General features: G+C 40.5%; 1 protein-coding gene across 5 annotated transcripts in view; it reads left to right on the top strand.

Annotated features, from left to right (window-relative positions):
• Nucleotides 1–16,317, top strand: part of LOC140896254 (borealin-2) — a 185,346-nt gene that overhangs the window by 6,055 nt on the left and 162,974 nt on the right. For 2 of the 5 annotated variants that reach the window (XM_073307754.2, XM_073307755.2), the window contains exons 4-11: nt 1,218–1,267; nt 1,723–1,783; nt 3,557–3,624; nt 4,477–4,547; nt 7,741–7,836; nt 8,669–8,798; nt 10,447–10,533; nt 11,455–11,795. In XM_073307754.2, coding sequence (XP_073163855.1) covers nt 1,218–1,267; nt 1,723–1,783; nt 3,557–3,624; nt 4,477–4,547; nt 7,741–7,836; nt 8,669–8,798; nt 10,447–10,533; nt 11,455–11,502 — 611 coding nt within the window. In that variant the 3' untranslated portion in view covers nt 11,503–11,795. Of the gene's footprint in view, nt 1–1,217; nt 1,268–1,722; nt 1,784–3,556; nt 3,625–4,476; nt 4,548–7,740; nt 7,837–8,668; nt 8,799–10,446; nt 10,534–11,454; nt 11,796–16,317 lie in introns of those variants that run through there. The other 3 variants (XR_012154489.2, XR_012154488.2, XM_073307756.2) reach the window with 2 other exon arrangements.

Below are 16,317 nucleotides of genomic sequence, written 5' to 3'. Positions count from 1 at the left end.
TATCAGTACCCTAGAATAGTGGGGAAAGCTGGTATCTGAGCTGTTGGCCTTCAGAATTGAAGGAATTATGAAATGAAGGGCTTGTCCAGATATTGAATTAGTGTATGACATATTGGGGTGTAAATCTACAGTGCACAAGCTTTCCGCACACTAACTGTCCATGTGGACCCTGTTGATCTGCACCATAAGTTCCCAGATGCACTTTGACCTACTCCAAAGTAGCAGCAAGGTCCACATGGATGGTTAGGGCATGGAATGTTAATGCTCTGTAGATTCACACCCCAGCTTGCTGTGCATTCTCTCCATCAAGACAAGCCCTAAAACTCTCTTTTCGGGCTTGAAATTGTACAAATGACATACCAACCCAATCAAGGTCAATTTCTTGCATCAGTGGTGCATCACAGCTTTCTCCCCAGCTGCATAACTTGTTCTCTTCCAGGCTCTCGCCTTCATCTAGAACAGGTGTGGGCAAACTACGGCCCAGGGGCCGCATCCAGCTCACCAGACATTTTAATCCAGCCCTCGAGCTCCTGCTGGGGAGCAGGATCCAGGGCTTGCCCCACTCCAGCCGGGGAGCAGGGTTGGGGGCTTGCCCCACTCTGCACGGCTTCCAGAAGCAGCAACATGTCCCCCCTCTAGCTCCTACACATAGGGGAAGCCAGGGATCTCTGCACACTGCCCCTGCCCCAAGCGCTGCCCATGCAGCTCCCAATGGCTGGAGACTGCGGCCAATGGGAGCTGCAGGGGTGGTGCGTGTGGACAGGGCAGCATGCTGAGTCAGCTGGCCATGCCTCTGCATAGGAGCCAGAGGGGGAACATGCTGCTGCTGCTGCTGCTTCTGGGAGCCGCTTGAGGTAAGCGCCGCCCGGAGCCTGCGCCCCTGGCCCCCTCCTGTGCCCCAACCCCCTTCCCCAGCCCTGGTCCCCCTCCAAACCCCTCCGACGCAGGCCAGAGTAACCTCCTGCATCCCCAGCTGAAGCCTTCCTCCCTGCCCCAGCCCAGAGCCCCCTCCCACACCGTGAACCTCATTTCTGGCCATACCCCAGAGCCTGCACCCAACCCCCAATTTCATGAGCATTCATGGTTTGTCATACAATTTCCATATCCAGATGTGGCCCTTGAGCCAAAAAGTTTGCCCACCCCGATCCAGTTAAGCAAATAGTAGTTACTGTAAACAGGGTATGTATGTTTGTTTTTTTTTTCCCCTTGTGTAACAGACCTGCAAGGAGGAGAGGAAGCTGCTGTTGTAGCTGCTGCTGTTGTAGCGGTAAGTGTTTGTAAATTGTAGCAGAACTTTAAATATGGAAAATTTTAAATTCTTACTGACAACATAAAGGAACTTTAAAGGGAACATTCTTTGCTATTAGCTTAATTTAAGGAAAAAAAAAAAAAGTGCCAAACAAAAATACGTGGCAGGACACAATGGCCTATAATAGTGTGAAACTACTGCACATTGTATCTGACTCTTTTAGGGTAACTTACAGATATTGTTGCCACAACTTCAAGTTTAGTTATTCACTCCCATCCTGTCTTGTGCATGTGACTGAAAATGGATTTGCTGAAAGTTTCCAGCATGAGGTAAAGATTACGATCTCTGAAAACACGTTGTAAAACTTCACTTTACAAACTTAGTCACCCTCTCCACTAAGCTAACATAAATGTGCATCTTGGGGAAATTTACTGATTGTACAGATTTCACTTTGTTCTTTAAATATCTTCTAGAATGACTGCTCTGTAGAGGACATTCCAAATAGCAGGCTGGTGAGGAATTGCAGCAAAAGAGGTGAATGATTTCATGGCATGGATTACCAGTATCTGATTTATTTTTTTATTAGTGGTATGAATTTAGTGACTGCAAAAGCAGTATTGTTATTAAGACTCCCTTTGGTACTCTGAATGTATAATTTATTACAGTAAAGCCTACATAAGAACAGCCATACTGGGTCAGACTAAAGGTCTATCTAGCCTAGTTTCCTGTCTTCCGACAGTGGCCAACGCCAGGTGCCCCAGAGGGAATGAACAGAACAGGTAATCCATCAAGTGGTCTATTTCCTGTCACCCATTCCCAGCTTCTGGCATACAGAGGCTGTGGACACCATCCCTGTCCATCCTGGCTAATAGCCATTGATGGACTGATCCTCCATGAACTTACCTAGTTCTTTTTTGAACGCTGTTAGCCTTGGCCTTAACAACATCCTTTGGCAAAGAGTTCCACAGGTTGACTGTGTGTGTGAAGAAATACTTCCTTTTTTTTTTTTTTTTAAACCTGCTGCCTATTAATTTCATTTGGTGACCCCTAGTTCTTGTGTTATGAGAAGGAGTAAATAGCACTTCCTTATTTAGTTTCTCCACACCAGGCATGACTTTATAGACCTCTGTCATATTGCCCCCTTAGTAGTCTCTTTTTTCCAAGCTGAAAAGTCCCAGTCTTATTAATTGCTCCTCATATGGTAGCAGTTCCATACCCCTAATCATTTTTGTTGCCCTCTTCTGAACCTTTTCCAATTCCAATATATCCTTCCCCTTAGTTGTCTCTTTTCCAAGCTGAAAAGTTCCAGTCTTATTAGAAGTCCCAACAGATATTTGGGATTGCAGGAAGGGGGAAGCAGAGTGGTGCAGCATTGTGTTGGGCACTGTAAAAATATCTGCTAAGAGATTACAATCTGAATAAAGGGTGGAAGGGAACATAGGTGAAGTGAGTTTCCCAAGGTCACAAAAGTCAGTGGCAGAGCTGGGAGTAGAATGCAAGTCTCCTGGGGAGTCCCATTCCGGTTACCTATCTGATGGACTACTCTGTCTGTAAAAGAATAAGTGATCACTCTGTATCTGACCTATCAGTCCTCATCCTTAAAGGAAACCTGCACACTTAAAAGATGAGTTTGGGAGTTTACATTCATAACTTTATTAAAACCATGGTTTTTAGTCTCTAGCAAAGACACTGGATTTATGGCTTATTACAACAATCTGAACCCCACTAATCCCCTTTTGTCCTCTGACTATAAGGGTGTTAATGGGCCACTTCACCTTGAATAGTCCCTTAGAATGTGTGCTAACTACTTTTGCTAAACTGTCTGACCTTGTATTTAGCTGTGACACTCAGTACCTTTCTCAGACCTGAGCTCTGTGTAGCTTGAAACTTTGTCTCTCTCTGCAACAGAAGTTGGTCCACCTCATCTCTGTAAAAGAGTTTTTTTTCTTTAATCTCAGAACAGGTGCAGTAGAAATGTTGCACCTCTGTCAGGGTCTGAACCTACTCTGGAGGGGGGGTTCACCTCTAAGGGTGAGAGAGTCGCTTGGTATCCTTGGCATCCCAGATATGTCAATGAGGGTGGAGATCCATATACAGTAGTTATGATGTTGGGCACACTTGCAATCCACCTAAGCATTGAACTGAGTGCCAAATGGCCATCAAATGGTGCAATCAATTGCTATTTGTCTACTAACAGTCAATGTAGAGCTAAATGGGCTTGTTGTGGTGCCCATCGCTGGAGCTGTTAATATTCCTTGTATTTCTAATCCACTTTGAATTCTTTTTTTTGTTTGTTTGTTTTTTTAGTTAAGGTAACTACAATTGTTGAATATAAAGATGAGGAGAATGTGCCTGCCAAGAAAGCATCTCAAAAGGTATGTGTTAAAGGAAAATAACCAGGGCTAGAGCTGTCCTGAAACCTGAGACTACCTCAGTTGGTCCCTGGTCAGTTGCCTGCTTGTCATCTTAAAATAAACTATTTAAAAAAAAAGAAAAAAAAACAACTTAATTCAAAATTAGTTGTGGTCCAATATGCTTATTTTAATTAAATTTAATATAAAATCCTATTGTGAGCTTGTTTGGTAATCAACGGATAATGAATTAATAAAAGTATGTACAACAATCACCGGCTGTAAATTCAGTACTATTTAAGTCTCCTCCTAAAATTGAATAACTTTCTGGTAAGGGTCCATCCTACTGAATCATTAGGGGATATGATGGGACTCTAAAGTCCCTAACTTGATTTTTCTGTTAAAACATAACTGTTTGATGCCCACTTTATGTTCAGTAGATACCTCTCCATATTTGAATGGGTTGTTTTTAGAGACAAACAGTGATAAAAAGCATTGCATCTGCATCAACTTATCCAATCTAAACTCTGTCCCACAACTCAGGGACTTGGTTTTGCTCAATGACTTGCAAGTTTCAACTGGGCATTATGACATGGGTCTTCTCCCCCATATCAAGCAAAAAGATGTGCCAAAATGGCTCATTCGAAAACAGTGTTATGTGGTGTACTGAACTGTCAAGACAAGCAAGACAGTAAACCGTTCTGTACAATGAAGCTATAGCATAGGGATTTCATGTGCCTCAGTTTACTCATCTATAAAGTGGGTATAATTCCCTATTCAACAAGGGTTTTAGGAGGTTTAAGTCTTCATCTGAAAGTCTGTCCTATTACATTTAATGTAATTTATTCTAACAATGCTTTATTTATTTGTTTTAAGGTGTCTAAAACAAAATCACTGGTTTCCTTAGCTTCTGGCATACATCTCAAAGAAAACCACTCTCTCTCTCGGTAAGACCATGATCTTCAGTAGTTTTTGTAATTTATTTGGACTGAGTGGCTTTTCAAAGAAACAGCAGTGTAGATTTTTTTTTTTTTAACTCTGCTAAGGAGAAAGAATTTAATGAACATTACACAAGCTGGATCAGATTTTGTGATGTACTCTGCTGAAGTAAATTTGAATCAGATGACCCCCCCCCCCACTCCCCAAAATGGGGTGGCCGCTAAAGGGTTATAGTGCAATCCATTTGAATGTATACACTTGTGCATACAATTGTGTGTTTAATATAAAAATGTCTGGTTTCAGAGTAGTAGCCATGTTAGTCTGTATCCACAAAAAGAGCAGGAGTACTTGTGGCACCTTACAGACTAACAAATTTATTTGAGCATAAGCTTTTGTGAGCTACAGCTCACTTCATCGGATGCATGCAGTGGAAAATACAGTGGGGAGATTTTATATACACAGAGGACATGGAACAGTGGATGTTACCATACACACTGTAGTGAGAGTGATCAGGTAAGGTGAACTATTACCAGCAGGAGAGGGAAAAAAACCTTTTGTAGTGATGATCAAGGTGGGCCATTTCCAGCAGTTGATAAGAATGTCTGAGGAACAGTAGGGGGCAGGAAATAGTTTTATGTTGTGTAATGACACATCCACTCCCAGTCTTTATTCAAGCCTAATGTAATGGTGTCCAGTTTGCAAATTAATTCCAATTCAGCAGTCTCTTGTTGAAGTCTGTTTCTGAAGTTTTTTTGTTGAAGAATTGTGCCTTTTAGGTCTGTAATCGAGTGACCAGAGAGATTGAAATTTCCATCCCATGATCAACCTCCGTCTGGACCAGTCCACACAAGAGATCTACTTTCTGGACCTTACAGTGCTAATAAGCGATGGTCACATAAACACCACCCTATACCGAAAACCTGCTGACGGCTATACTTACCTACATGCCTCCAGCTTTCATCCAGACCACACCACACGATCCATTGTCTACAGCCAAGCTCTAAGATACAACCGCATTTGCTCCAACCTCTCAGACAGAGACAAACATCTACAAGAGCTCTTACAACTACAATACCCACCTGCTGAAGTGAAGAAACAGATTGACAGAGCCAGAAGAGTACCCAGAAGTTACTGACTACAGGACATGCCCAACAAAGAAAGTAATGGAACACCACTAACCGTCACCTTCAACCCCCAACTAAAACCTCTCCAGCATATCATCAAGAATCTACAACCTATCCTGAAGGACAATCCATCTCACTCACAGATCTTGGGAGACAGGCCAGTCCTTGCTTACAGACAGCCCCCCAACCTGAAGCAAATACTCACCAGCAACCACATAACAAAAACGCTAACCCAGGAACCTATCCTTGCAATGAAGCCCATTGCCAGCTGTGCCCACATCTATTCAGGGGACAACATCATAGGGCCTAATTACATCAGCCACACTATCAAAGGTTTGTTCACCTGCACATCTACCAATGTGATATATGCCAGCATGTGCCAGCAATGTCCCTCTGCCATGTACATTGGCCAAACTGGACAGTATCTATGTAAAAGAATAAATGGACACAAATCAGACGTCAAGAATTATAACATTCGAAAACCAGTCGGAGAACACTTCAATCTCTTTGGTCGCTCGATTACAGACCTAAAAGTGGCAATTCTTCAACAAAAAAACTTCAAAAACAGACTCCAAGGAGAGACTGCTGAATTGGAATTTAATTTGCAAACTGGACACCATTACATTAGGCTTGAATAAAGACTGGGAGTGGATCTGTCATTACACAAAGTAAAACTATTTCCCACCCCCTACTGTTCCTCAGACTTGTCAACTGCTGGAAATGGCCCATCTTGATTATCACTACAAAAGGTTTTTTTCTCTCCTGCTAGTAATAGCTCACCTTACCTGATCACTCTTGTTATTGTGTGTCTGGTAACACCCATTGTTTCATGTTCTGTGTATATAAAATTTCCCCACTGTATTTTCCACTGCATGTATCGAACAAAGTGAGCTGTAGCTCACGAAAACTTATGCTCAAATAAATTTGTTAGTCTCTAAGGTGCCACAAGTACTCATTTTTATAATAAATAAAAAAAAAAAGTCTACAATTTAAAGATTAACTAGATAACATTTAATGGAGGAAAGTAGCCTTTTAAGTAACTTGAAATGTTACAGTTAATAAGAATAACAAACTGTACGGTAATACTTTTTGCTCATTTTTACTGCTGAAAGTGATTTGCATGAATATCAGTAGTGGAATATCTATTTGAGCTACTTACAGCAAAAATGAGCCGAAGTCTACCCTACTCTTCTTTGGTTTGCGAATCGGAGGGACTGATGTCTCCAGTCAAATTGGCATAAAAATCTGTGCAATTACGTATTGCAACTGTTCACTTTTTAAAAATCTGAATGTGTCCACTAGTTCAACATACACCTTCTGTCCTCTTTTAAAGTGTACTCTAGATGCTGAATCAACTCCTACTATACATGAGAAGAAAACTAGAAAGCCTTAACTAGGTTTAGTTATTCAGATTCCTAATTTAGTATTACAGATAATCTTCAAATCCGTAAAACTAGTCAGCTCCTCAGGCAGGCAAAACCTGTTGTGTCAGTCTCTGGTGTATGGTTTTTCCCTAATGTTCAGTAGCATTTTGCTCACACCAGGTCCTGAAGCAAACTCGCTCAATTCTGTGTGTGGGGAGGGCTTCAATCCCTCGCTCCAAAATCATCTTTATGGGCCCATTAGGATCCAAAACTAGAAGTGGCTGTTCTGACTGTGGTTCAGATGTGGCTTCTCAAGAATTCTTGTGAGAACTGATTTTAGGAATACTTCCTCCACTTTTGATTAAAACTGCCAGGAGACTGAATTGGAACCTTCACTTAACTATGTCCAGAAACTGTGCGCTCTCAGCCAGTTTCTAATACAAATAAGCCTATATTGCTTCTAGCCCCCTCGACTTAAATAGGCTAGATTCTGGTGGATTATATCTTGCTGTGTAAAGAACTTCACATTTGCTGTGCCCCCCAACCCCCCCCCCCTTTTTAAAGCAACATTAAGTAGATAACTACAGAGTACTGTAACATTGTCTGATTTAGCAGTCTTCTGCTTAGGGAATTTAAAATATCTGTTTCATAACTGGAACTCTCTAGACTAAAAGCACTGTACTGTGTAAAAGCAAATGATCTTTTTCTGACAGATCTGCATGCTCTACTCCAAATGTGAGGCATTTTAAGGCTCCTACTTCTGATCGCACAGCTGCAAGCTATAAATCTGCTCCACGGGTTTCTAGAAGGTAAGCCTTTCAGGTCATAACACAACTGATCTTTTTTTTTTTTTCTTTTTAAACTCTCTTACAACCATATATATCTGGATACTAAATAAGGAATACTCCTTTGAACCATCTAAGGTGCCATAAGTACTCCTTTTCTTTTTGTAAGTACAGTGTCTGTCACTGCAGGATTTTAGGAAAGGTAGGTGGCTTTTATCTATAAAAGGGCTCTTGTTCATGGAGGAGGATGGGGGAAGAGACTGAAGTGGATACAGTTTACACTTGTGTTGAAATTCTGGAGGTACTGGCTATGTTTTCATCGTTAAGGTTACATTCTGAAGCTGGCTTAATGGGGCACAAACTACTCGCTTTCTCTACATGTGTTGACTATAGTTTATGGAAACACAACAGTTTAGAAACAAATTTTCAGTACTCTAATTTTAGCTGAAATAATTCACTCTTGGTTGAAAATACTTGCAACATTTTGTTTAAATTCATACAAATACTTCCAGTCAGTTAAACTATACATTGTAGCTGGAAATGTTCTTAAAATTGGTAATTCTGAACTTGCTTCTGGCAGAAACAACCTTCTGAAATGAAATCTTTTACAGTAAGATAGCTAAAATCAGCCTTGAAGCAACAAAGTGGTTCACAGCATTACCCTGGCCTGCTATTATTATGTCATTGTATCAAGAGTCTGTCTCCATCAGGTTAAAGATGCCTGAAACATTATACTTGCTCTCAAGTATTGGAGTCTGCCTTTTACTGAATCACATTGGCTCTTATGGCTCTCTCTGTAGGACATGAAATTGCAATTTATTAGAGGTGAAACTCTGTTCTTGTATTCCACTTCTAGACTACCACAAATAGCTGTCTCAAGAACTGTACCTGTGAGAGAAAAAGTCCAAGCCATGTCACTAAGAAGTAACTCAGTGCCTCGGGAAAAAGCTGTTCCTTTTGTAAATATACCTCTGGCTGATGGAAAGGTAGTAAACCTTAACTTTTCAATTTCACCTGCTTTAAATGAATCTTTCTGGCAGATACATAAACAAAGGGTATCTGGAAATTTTTTTTTCCTGTCTTTGCTAGCAGTAGTAGTTGCTAGAGTTAAGTGAGCAGCTTGTAAACAAAACGGCATTTCAAAATGGTCACTTTCTGAAATGACCATTTCTATTAACTTTCCATATTATAACAACGTAAGAATGGCCATACTGGGTCTGACCAAAGGTCCATCTAGCCCAGTATCCTGTTTCCTGACAGTCGCCAATGTGAGGTGCCCCAGAGGGGATGAACAGAACAGGTAATCAAGTAATCCATCCCTTGTCACCCATTCCCAGCTTCTGGCAGAGGTTAGGGACACCATCCCTGCCTATCCTGGCTAATAGCCATTGATGGACCTCTCCTCCATGAACTTACCTAGTTCTTTTTTGAACACTGTTATAGTCTTCACAACATCTTCTGGCAAAGAGTTCCACAGGTTGACTGTGCTTTGTGTGAAGAAATACTTCCTTTTGTTTGTGTTTTTTTTTTTAAACCTGCTGCCTATTAATTTCATTTGGTGACCCCTAGCTCTTGTGTTATAAGAGAGTAAATAGCACTTCCTTGTTTAATTTCCCCACACCAGGCATGATTTTATAGACCTCTATCATCCTTTCCCTTAGTTATCTCTTTTTTTTCAAACTGAAAAGTCTGAGTCTTATTAATTGCGTCTCATATGGCAGCAGTTCCATACCCCTAATCATTTTTGTTTTCTCTTCTGTACCTTTTTCAATTCCAATATATCTTTTTTGAGATGGGACGACCACATCTGCATGTAGTATTCAAGATGTAGGCATTCCATGGATTTATAGAGAGGCAATATGGTATTTTCTGTCTTATTAGCTATCCCTTTCTTAATGATTCCCGACATTGTGTTAGCTTTTTTGACTGCTGCTGCACATTGAGTGGATGTTTTCAGAGAACAATCCACAATGACTCAAAGATCTTTTTCTTGAGTGGTAACAGCTAAATACTGCATTAGTGTCTGTCTAGTAAATGAGTTAGATTCTTGTCTGAACACTTGGACCTATGATGAAGGTTTCTAGGTATCATTCCAATGACTATACTGACCAGGATTAGTGATGTGAAATAAGCATTTGATGTATTTCCCCTACACCTTCACAGAGCTGTACAGTCTAAAATAACTGAACACTTGGACTAAAGAAACTCTCTGTGAATAACTTGTTTCAGTCTGCACTACTGCTGACTTTGAAAGATGGGATTCTGGTTGTGAAAGTTGATGGATATTGGTTAGCTAACAAAACTTATATCTCACTGTGCCCTGGGTGTGCTGAGAACTCTTGTTCCTTGAATTATTTCCACTTAGATTTGGCTCCCTGACCAGCAGCAGCCCTAGTTTAATGGCCCATTAACTTGTGTTCATAATGTCAGTCATAACTAAAGCCAGTGATAACTTGGAAAGAGACATGTACAGACTAACTTTTTGGGCAGAATTTCTTTTGAGCCAATAAAGCTGTTCACTGAAGTTGAGTTAAGGCATATGTTTATGGTTGTAAGAAAAACTGATATGGTGATTCATGTGAAACATGCTGAATAGTTTTATCTCAAAATTAATAACTTTGTGATTATGCTCAGACTCTCTGTTCTGCTGGTGAAGACCTCCGTAACATCAATGTCGAGTTGCTTAATGATGACACGGTTCAGCATATTCATAATCTAGTGGTAAGTTTACAGAACCACTGTCTTGTAAATAGTCTAAGATTGCACAGCAGTCCTGGCACTTCGTCTTCAAATCACCTATGCAAGGAGCAAACTATTTCTAGTAAGGGAGAAATGTTGCTGCAACATTGTCCCCTTACTAGAAAGAGACAGGCTTTGTATAGGTCTATTATATTGAGTCCTGTCGGTGACATTGCTTCTAAAGAAAGGGCAGAATTTTTCTTCTCCTCATGCCTGCCTGCCTGCCATGTGAAGAAACTCTGCTTTTCTCACTAATATCAATGTGTCAATTTGCAAATCAAAACAAAGACAGCTGAGTTTCACATCATGTATACTGATGGAGTACATCACTCTCTGAATAAGAACTATAAGGGTCCCATCAAATCTGTACTAAGCTTGGACAGTAACTCCTCCCCCAACATTCTGACGGTGTGCTTATATACCTCTCTCCAGGAGAGAAATTGTACTCTGCTGCTAACCACCACTACTAATTTTATGCCAACTAGTGGCCATCCTCCAAGAGGTTTTTGTAATGGGGACTCTAAGACCTGGCTAGTATGTAATATTAGAAATACAGTGAAATATCCATAGGTAATGAGTACTATATGGAAAAGTGAGCCACCCTTATAGATGGTGGGACCTTACTTTAAATTATATGAATTATAGCAGACTGAAGATTTGACAGCTACAGTATTGGCATGCCTCTGTCTCTATTGCAAGCACAGGGTGGGGAGGTGTCTTTTTAAAAAGCTAAATACTGGGCAGCAGCTAGATGGTTCTGCCCTCTCTGCTAATCTGTACATTATCCTACTACTCTACTGCTGAAGATTTGCTCCTCAGTTTAGCTGTCTTGCAGAGTTTAATCAACTCTAGTTTTAATGTCTGCCAATAAAGTTGGTCTAAAATGGCTTTCTTTCCCCCCAGAGCCAGTTGACTGTTTTATGTGGAAAAGCAACAGTTAAACCAAGTTAATGGAGTCTACATGTGTATCTCTTTTTCTCTCAGTTGTGTATTATATAAATATTCTGTGCAATTACTGCTTGTCTGTTTTAAATGTTTACATAGAACTGAATATCTTTTTAATAAAGTTTTATACTGCATATTAAACTTTCTATGTATAGAAAGACTTAATGATCACATTGCTGTAAAATTAGTATGTTTTTACAACCTCAAAGCCATGTTACTAGTTGCTTCCTTAACTGAAAGATGAGGCTGCTTCCTATTCATGTTAGTTTAATGAAGGGACAATTTTGTATCCTTTCCAGATTGTTCATCTCTATTCTTGACCACTTGCGCTCAGTAAATTTTATACATAGGAATATATAGTAAAATACATCTGTTACATCAGAAGCTAGTTCCCATCATTCTGAAGTTATGCAGCATTAGTGCTAAGCACCAATTCAAGGTTATGTAAGGTGATATAAATTCACTCTTTTAGAACTGCTTAGACCTACCTATGTGCAAGTCTCAATTTGTAACTTGTATGCTGGGACATGCATGGAGGGTGTAATGTAAATTAAAGAAGGGTGGATGTCACTCTAAGCTCCTATTAGGCTGTCTTGGTATTTCTCTAGTCTAGCCCATAGTCATCTGACTAAGACCAGGCTACACTCAGAGTAAAACCCTAAGTTAAATGAAAGGCATTTGGGCTCAACTGTATCGATCAGTTTCTCACTAGGCTTCCCTAAATTCATTTTTGCAACTGTTCTAAAGTTTTCAGTTTCAAAACTCCTTGATACAGCACCCTGAAGCTTTACTTGTGTGTACTGTGTTGACATGAGCTGCCAGTTCTTTATCTTGTAACCCTTATGGGGTTAATGAGCCTGGAATTCGATTATCATCAACAGGATGTCATCAACCATTTCAGGTTTCCCTCTTGATCCAAAGAACAGTTGTCCCTTGCAGTCTTGATTATAAGAAGCCTCTATATTAGAGGAAGCTTTTCTTTCTGACATCAAGCTGTTGGATAACTAGGAGGACAATAGTGTAAAATTAGCAGTGGATTGTTTAGCAGTTGAAGAGTAAAAAATAGCAACCTTCTGAACAGTTACTCTGACAATCTATATCTGATAAAACCTTCCACTTGAGTTGACTTTCAACCAAAATTTTTTTGCATAGTAGGCCGTCCTGTAAACTTCCATTCAAGTTTGGAGCATAACTTACAGAAGCATGTTCCACTAGCTAAACTTTAGTGTTGCTTCTCACAACAACCTCACTTGGGTGCAAAGATGAACTGGGCCTTAACACAAGGGTCTGTGTTGAAATAAGAGCGGGACTGCAGCCTGATCAGTCTTACGAGAACTCTAGTAGCTCAAAGAAAAGGAGTACTTGTGGCACCTTAGAAACTAACAAATGTATTTGAGTGTAAGCTTTCGTGAGCTACAGTGGTCCTGTAGTGGCTTTTTACGTGGGTTTCCCTTAAATGTACACTTACTATTCTGCATATTTCCTAGAGTAATTCCTTCACTGGAAATAGGCATATATTTAAGTATGGTGAGAGGCAAAGCTGTGCTGCTGGAGTAGCTTTTTAAAACTAAGGGACTTTCCTAGTACTCTGCCTCTGTTACAGATCTAGTGCTGCTCATGCCAATCTGTGTCCTCTATTGGTAGAGGATTAGCAGTGGAAAGGCTGAGCTAATTTCTCTAACTTCAGTAGCCGTTCTTATGATCCTTTATTTCTGTTAAGAGCATAGGAAACTTTGTCACATTACCTCTACTTAATGCAGCTTTTGACACTTCTGCATCACTGGTGACCCTTTCCCACTAGAATCTTTACTTAAAAGGCATCTGCCTTGTCTGTCATAAAACTACATACATAACAGCTTCCCTTTCTGGTTACATGTTCCAGTTAATGAAACTAGCCTTATTTTCATCTCTCTTTTTTGCAGTGTAAAATTGCCAATTATAATCAAAGGGAAACAGTCCTTGCAGACTCTCAAACATAAACAAACAAAGGAGAATGTTATGTTGGGAAGTTGAGAATATTAAAAAAATAATTGTGTTCTCTTGGTTAGGTTGGGTGGGATTACCATGGCATTGGGGGAAGAGTTAGTTAATTTATTATCAGGGTTTATGTTCTCCTCCTGAGTCTCAGTAAAGTTGGCAAGAGCTTCAACCTTGGCCATAGAGTTCCTATAGTTAGTGGTAATAGACTCTTTGTTACTATTTCACTCCTTATAAGGGTAGTTTTCTCACACCTTTTGTATTTCCACTCTGAGGGCTTTTCTAAACATGGAGATTTTCCTGATTAACCCTGTAGGTGGACACACTCTGGGAATAAATGAGGAACAAGTCAACTTGCAGACAAGACCTAAGGTAAAAGGGGGGGGGGGAACTCCTTTGGAAGTCAGAATTTTGGTACTTGTGATCTGTCAAAACAATCCTACAGCTCTTGACTGCCCCATTCAATACTAGTACAAACCAAATGTCCATGTCCTAATTTGCAATACCCCCCAATAAGATGATCCAAGCCATGTCAATAATGCCATCTCCACCACCTCAAGAAGAAGCATATAACTGTCCAAAGATGATGTATAGAACTAGGATTGCAGCTGTTCTACAGCTGTGGAATATCCTGAGAAGATATTACCACACATCTTGCCATTAATTTCAGAAATGCAAGATCTCCTTTTTCTTAAGTTACCTATTTCAGAAATTGAAGCTAGACGATGTGATGGTGGTAGGGCAATGCAGTAGGGGGAAGAGGAAAATGGATTAGAAAAAATCCTTATGCTCACAGAGGGATTGGAAAGGAGGTACAGTGAGTAGCTAGAACAGCTCAATTTTGATCAGTCTTAGTAACCTCCTAGGTGCTCAAATACAGCAGTAATATACAGTGTACATAAGTAAAATAACTGTACCCCATTTCCCAGAATATTCTTGAAAATGTTTCTTTAGGGTTGAAAGAAGCTTTTAATCCCTCTGTATGAGGTAGCAACACACTAAACCCTGATCTGCACTAAGAACTTAAATCAGTATAGTTTTCTCTCTTATACATCTCGGATTTTTCACATGCTTAAGTATACTGTTGTAAATTCCTAATGTAGACAAGAGGTCAATAGAATTCTTCTCCTGTTGGAATAGGTGCTGCCTATTGGGGAAGTGGATTACTTATGCTTATGGGAAAATCTTGGTGTTGGCGTAGGTGTAGTTAATGTCTACGCTGAAGGGCTATCAAGGTGCAGCTGCAGCATTTTTAAGTGTAGACATACACTTATGGTCTAGGCTTATGGAGGGTGAGTTTGTGACAGCTGGGCAAGATAAAGATAAATAACTTGGCATAAATGGTGAGTAGGTCCTCAACGTTAACACACTGTCTATGCTCTTTAATCCTAGTGGACCCTAATAAGTAATTCAGAAGAACCAAATTACTGCCAAGTGACATTATCAAGCTTGTTAGGACACTATCCTACAACACTTAGTACTTATCTTCAACTTGTTTCTCTTGCAAGTCATTACCCAAAACCATATAATCAAAATGCTGCACAATTGTTGCTAGGGAAGTATATGTTTACATGTTTAAACTTGATGTACTTAAACAAGCCTAAGCAAGTATTATGAACTTAAGCACTGATGTGGGAGGAGGAGTCATGTGCAGGTCAGTTCATTCTACAAAAATAGACTGCTCCTTTAAACATAAGTACTACTTACTTCCCTGCCTACCTCAGCACCTGGAGCTGATCAATACCCTTTTCAGTGCCTGGGTGGGAATCTAGACTCTTAAAAAGCAATCATGTTCTATTTCCCTATGCTGAGTACTTGTAATGATGCTGCATTATTGTGGTTCCACTGCATAAGCATAACATCACTAACCTGAAATAAGCAGTAAGATCATCTACACCAGGGGTTCTCAAACTTCATTGCACCACCACCCCTTTGTGGAGCCTGAGCCCTGATGCCCTGGGTGGGAGGGAAAAGGGGCCACAGGCCAAGCCCTGCTGGGGGGAAAGGGGCTTGCAGCTTGAGCCCCATTGCTCCAGGTTGGGTGGAGGGTGGAGCTTAGACTTTAGCTTCAGCTCTGGGTCCCAGGAAGTCTAATGCTGGCCCTGATGACCCCATTAAAATGGGGTCATGACTCACAGTTTGAGAACCACTGATCTACATTTTTAGAATTAGGGAGATGAGTATTACAACTCAATGTAAATATCTTGATGGAAGTACAAGAATTCAGTGGGGATGGGTAAAGCTAGTCTGTCCTGTCCTAGTTCTCTAATCACTCCTTCAGTATGTACTTTGGAGGATCCTCTTCATCCTTCCCCCAGTGCTTTTGGGGGAGGCATTGTGCTGTTTATCCCTTCTCTTGTCCCTTTACAGGTTCTCAAAGTAATCTCATTCAGAAACACCAATTCAACCACCATCTCTGCCTCCTGTCCAAAGTAAAATTGCACCCTGCTATCTTAATCTTTCTCCCCTCTCCCTGCTGCTACTTTCTTAATCGCTGTGGACAACACCATACTCCTGTCTGTCACCCAGGCTTATCACATAGGTGTCTTTCACTTGAACCGCTCTCGCCCCTTGCATCTAAGTCTTATTTCTTTCTGCATAACCTCTCTAAGAGATGTCCTTTTTAAATCATTCACACAGCTAAAACTCTTCTCTAAGATCTCATCTCATAGCTTGATTACTACAACATCCTCCTTTCTGGCCTTGACAACATCCAACTCTGCTCATATTCATTCAGAATGATACTGCAAAGATCATTTTCTTAGGCTGACATTTTGAGCATGTCATCTCTTTGCATTTCTCCACTGGTTTCCTCATCTCTGTTGCATAAAAGAAGCTGCTTGT

Source organism: Lepidochelys kempii, chromosome 12 (assembly GCF_965140285.1).
Source record: "Lepidochelys kempii isolate rLepKem1 chromosome 12, rLepKem1.hap1, whole genome shotgun sequence".
In the NCBI taxonomy this organism is placed as follows: Eukaryota; Metazoa; Chordata; order Testudines; family Cheloniidae; genus Lepidochelys; species Lepidochelys kempii.
Note: the sequence above shows the minus strand (reverse complement) of the source record. Positions and strands in the feature narration are given on the sequence as shown.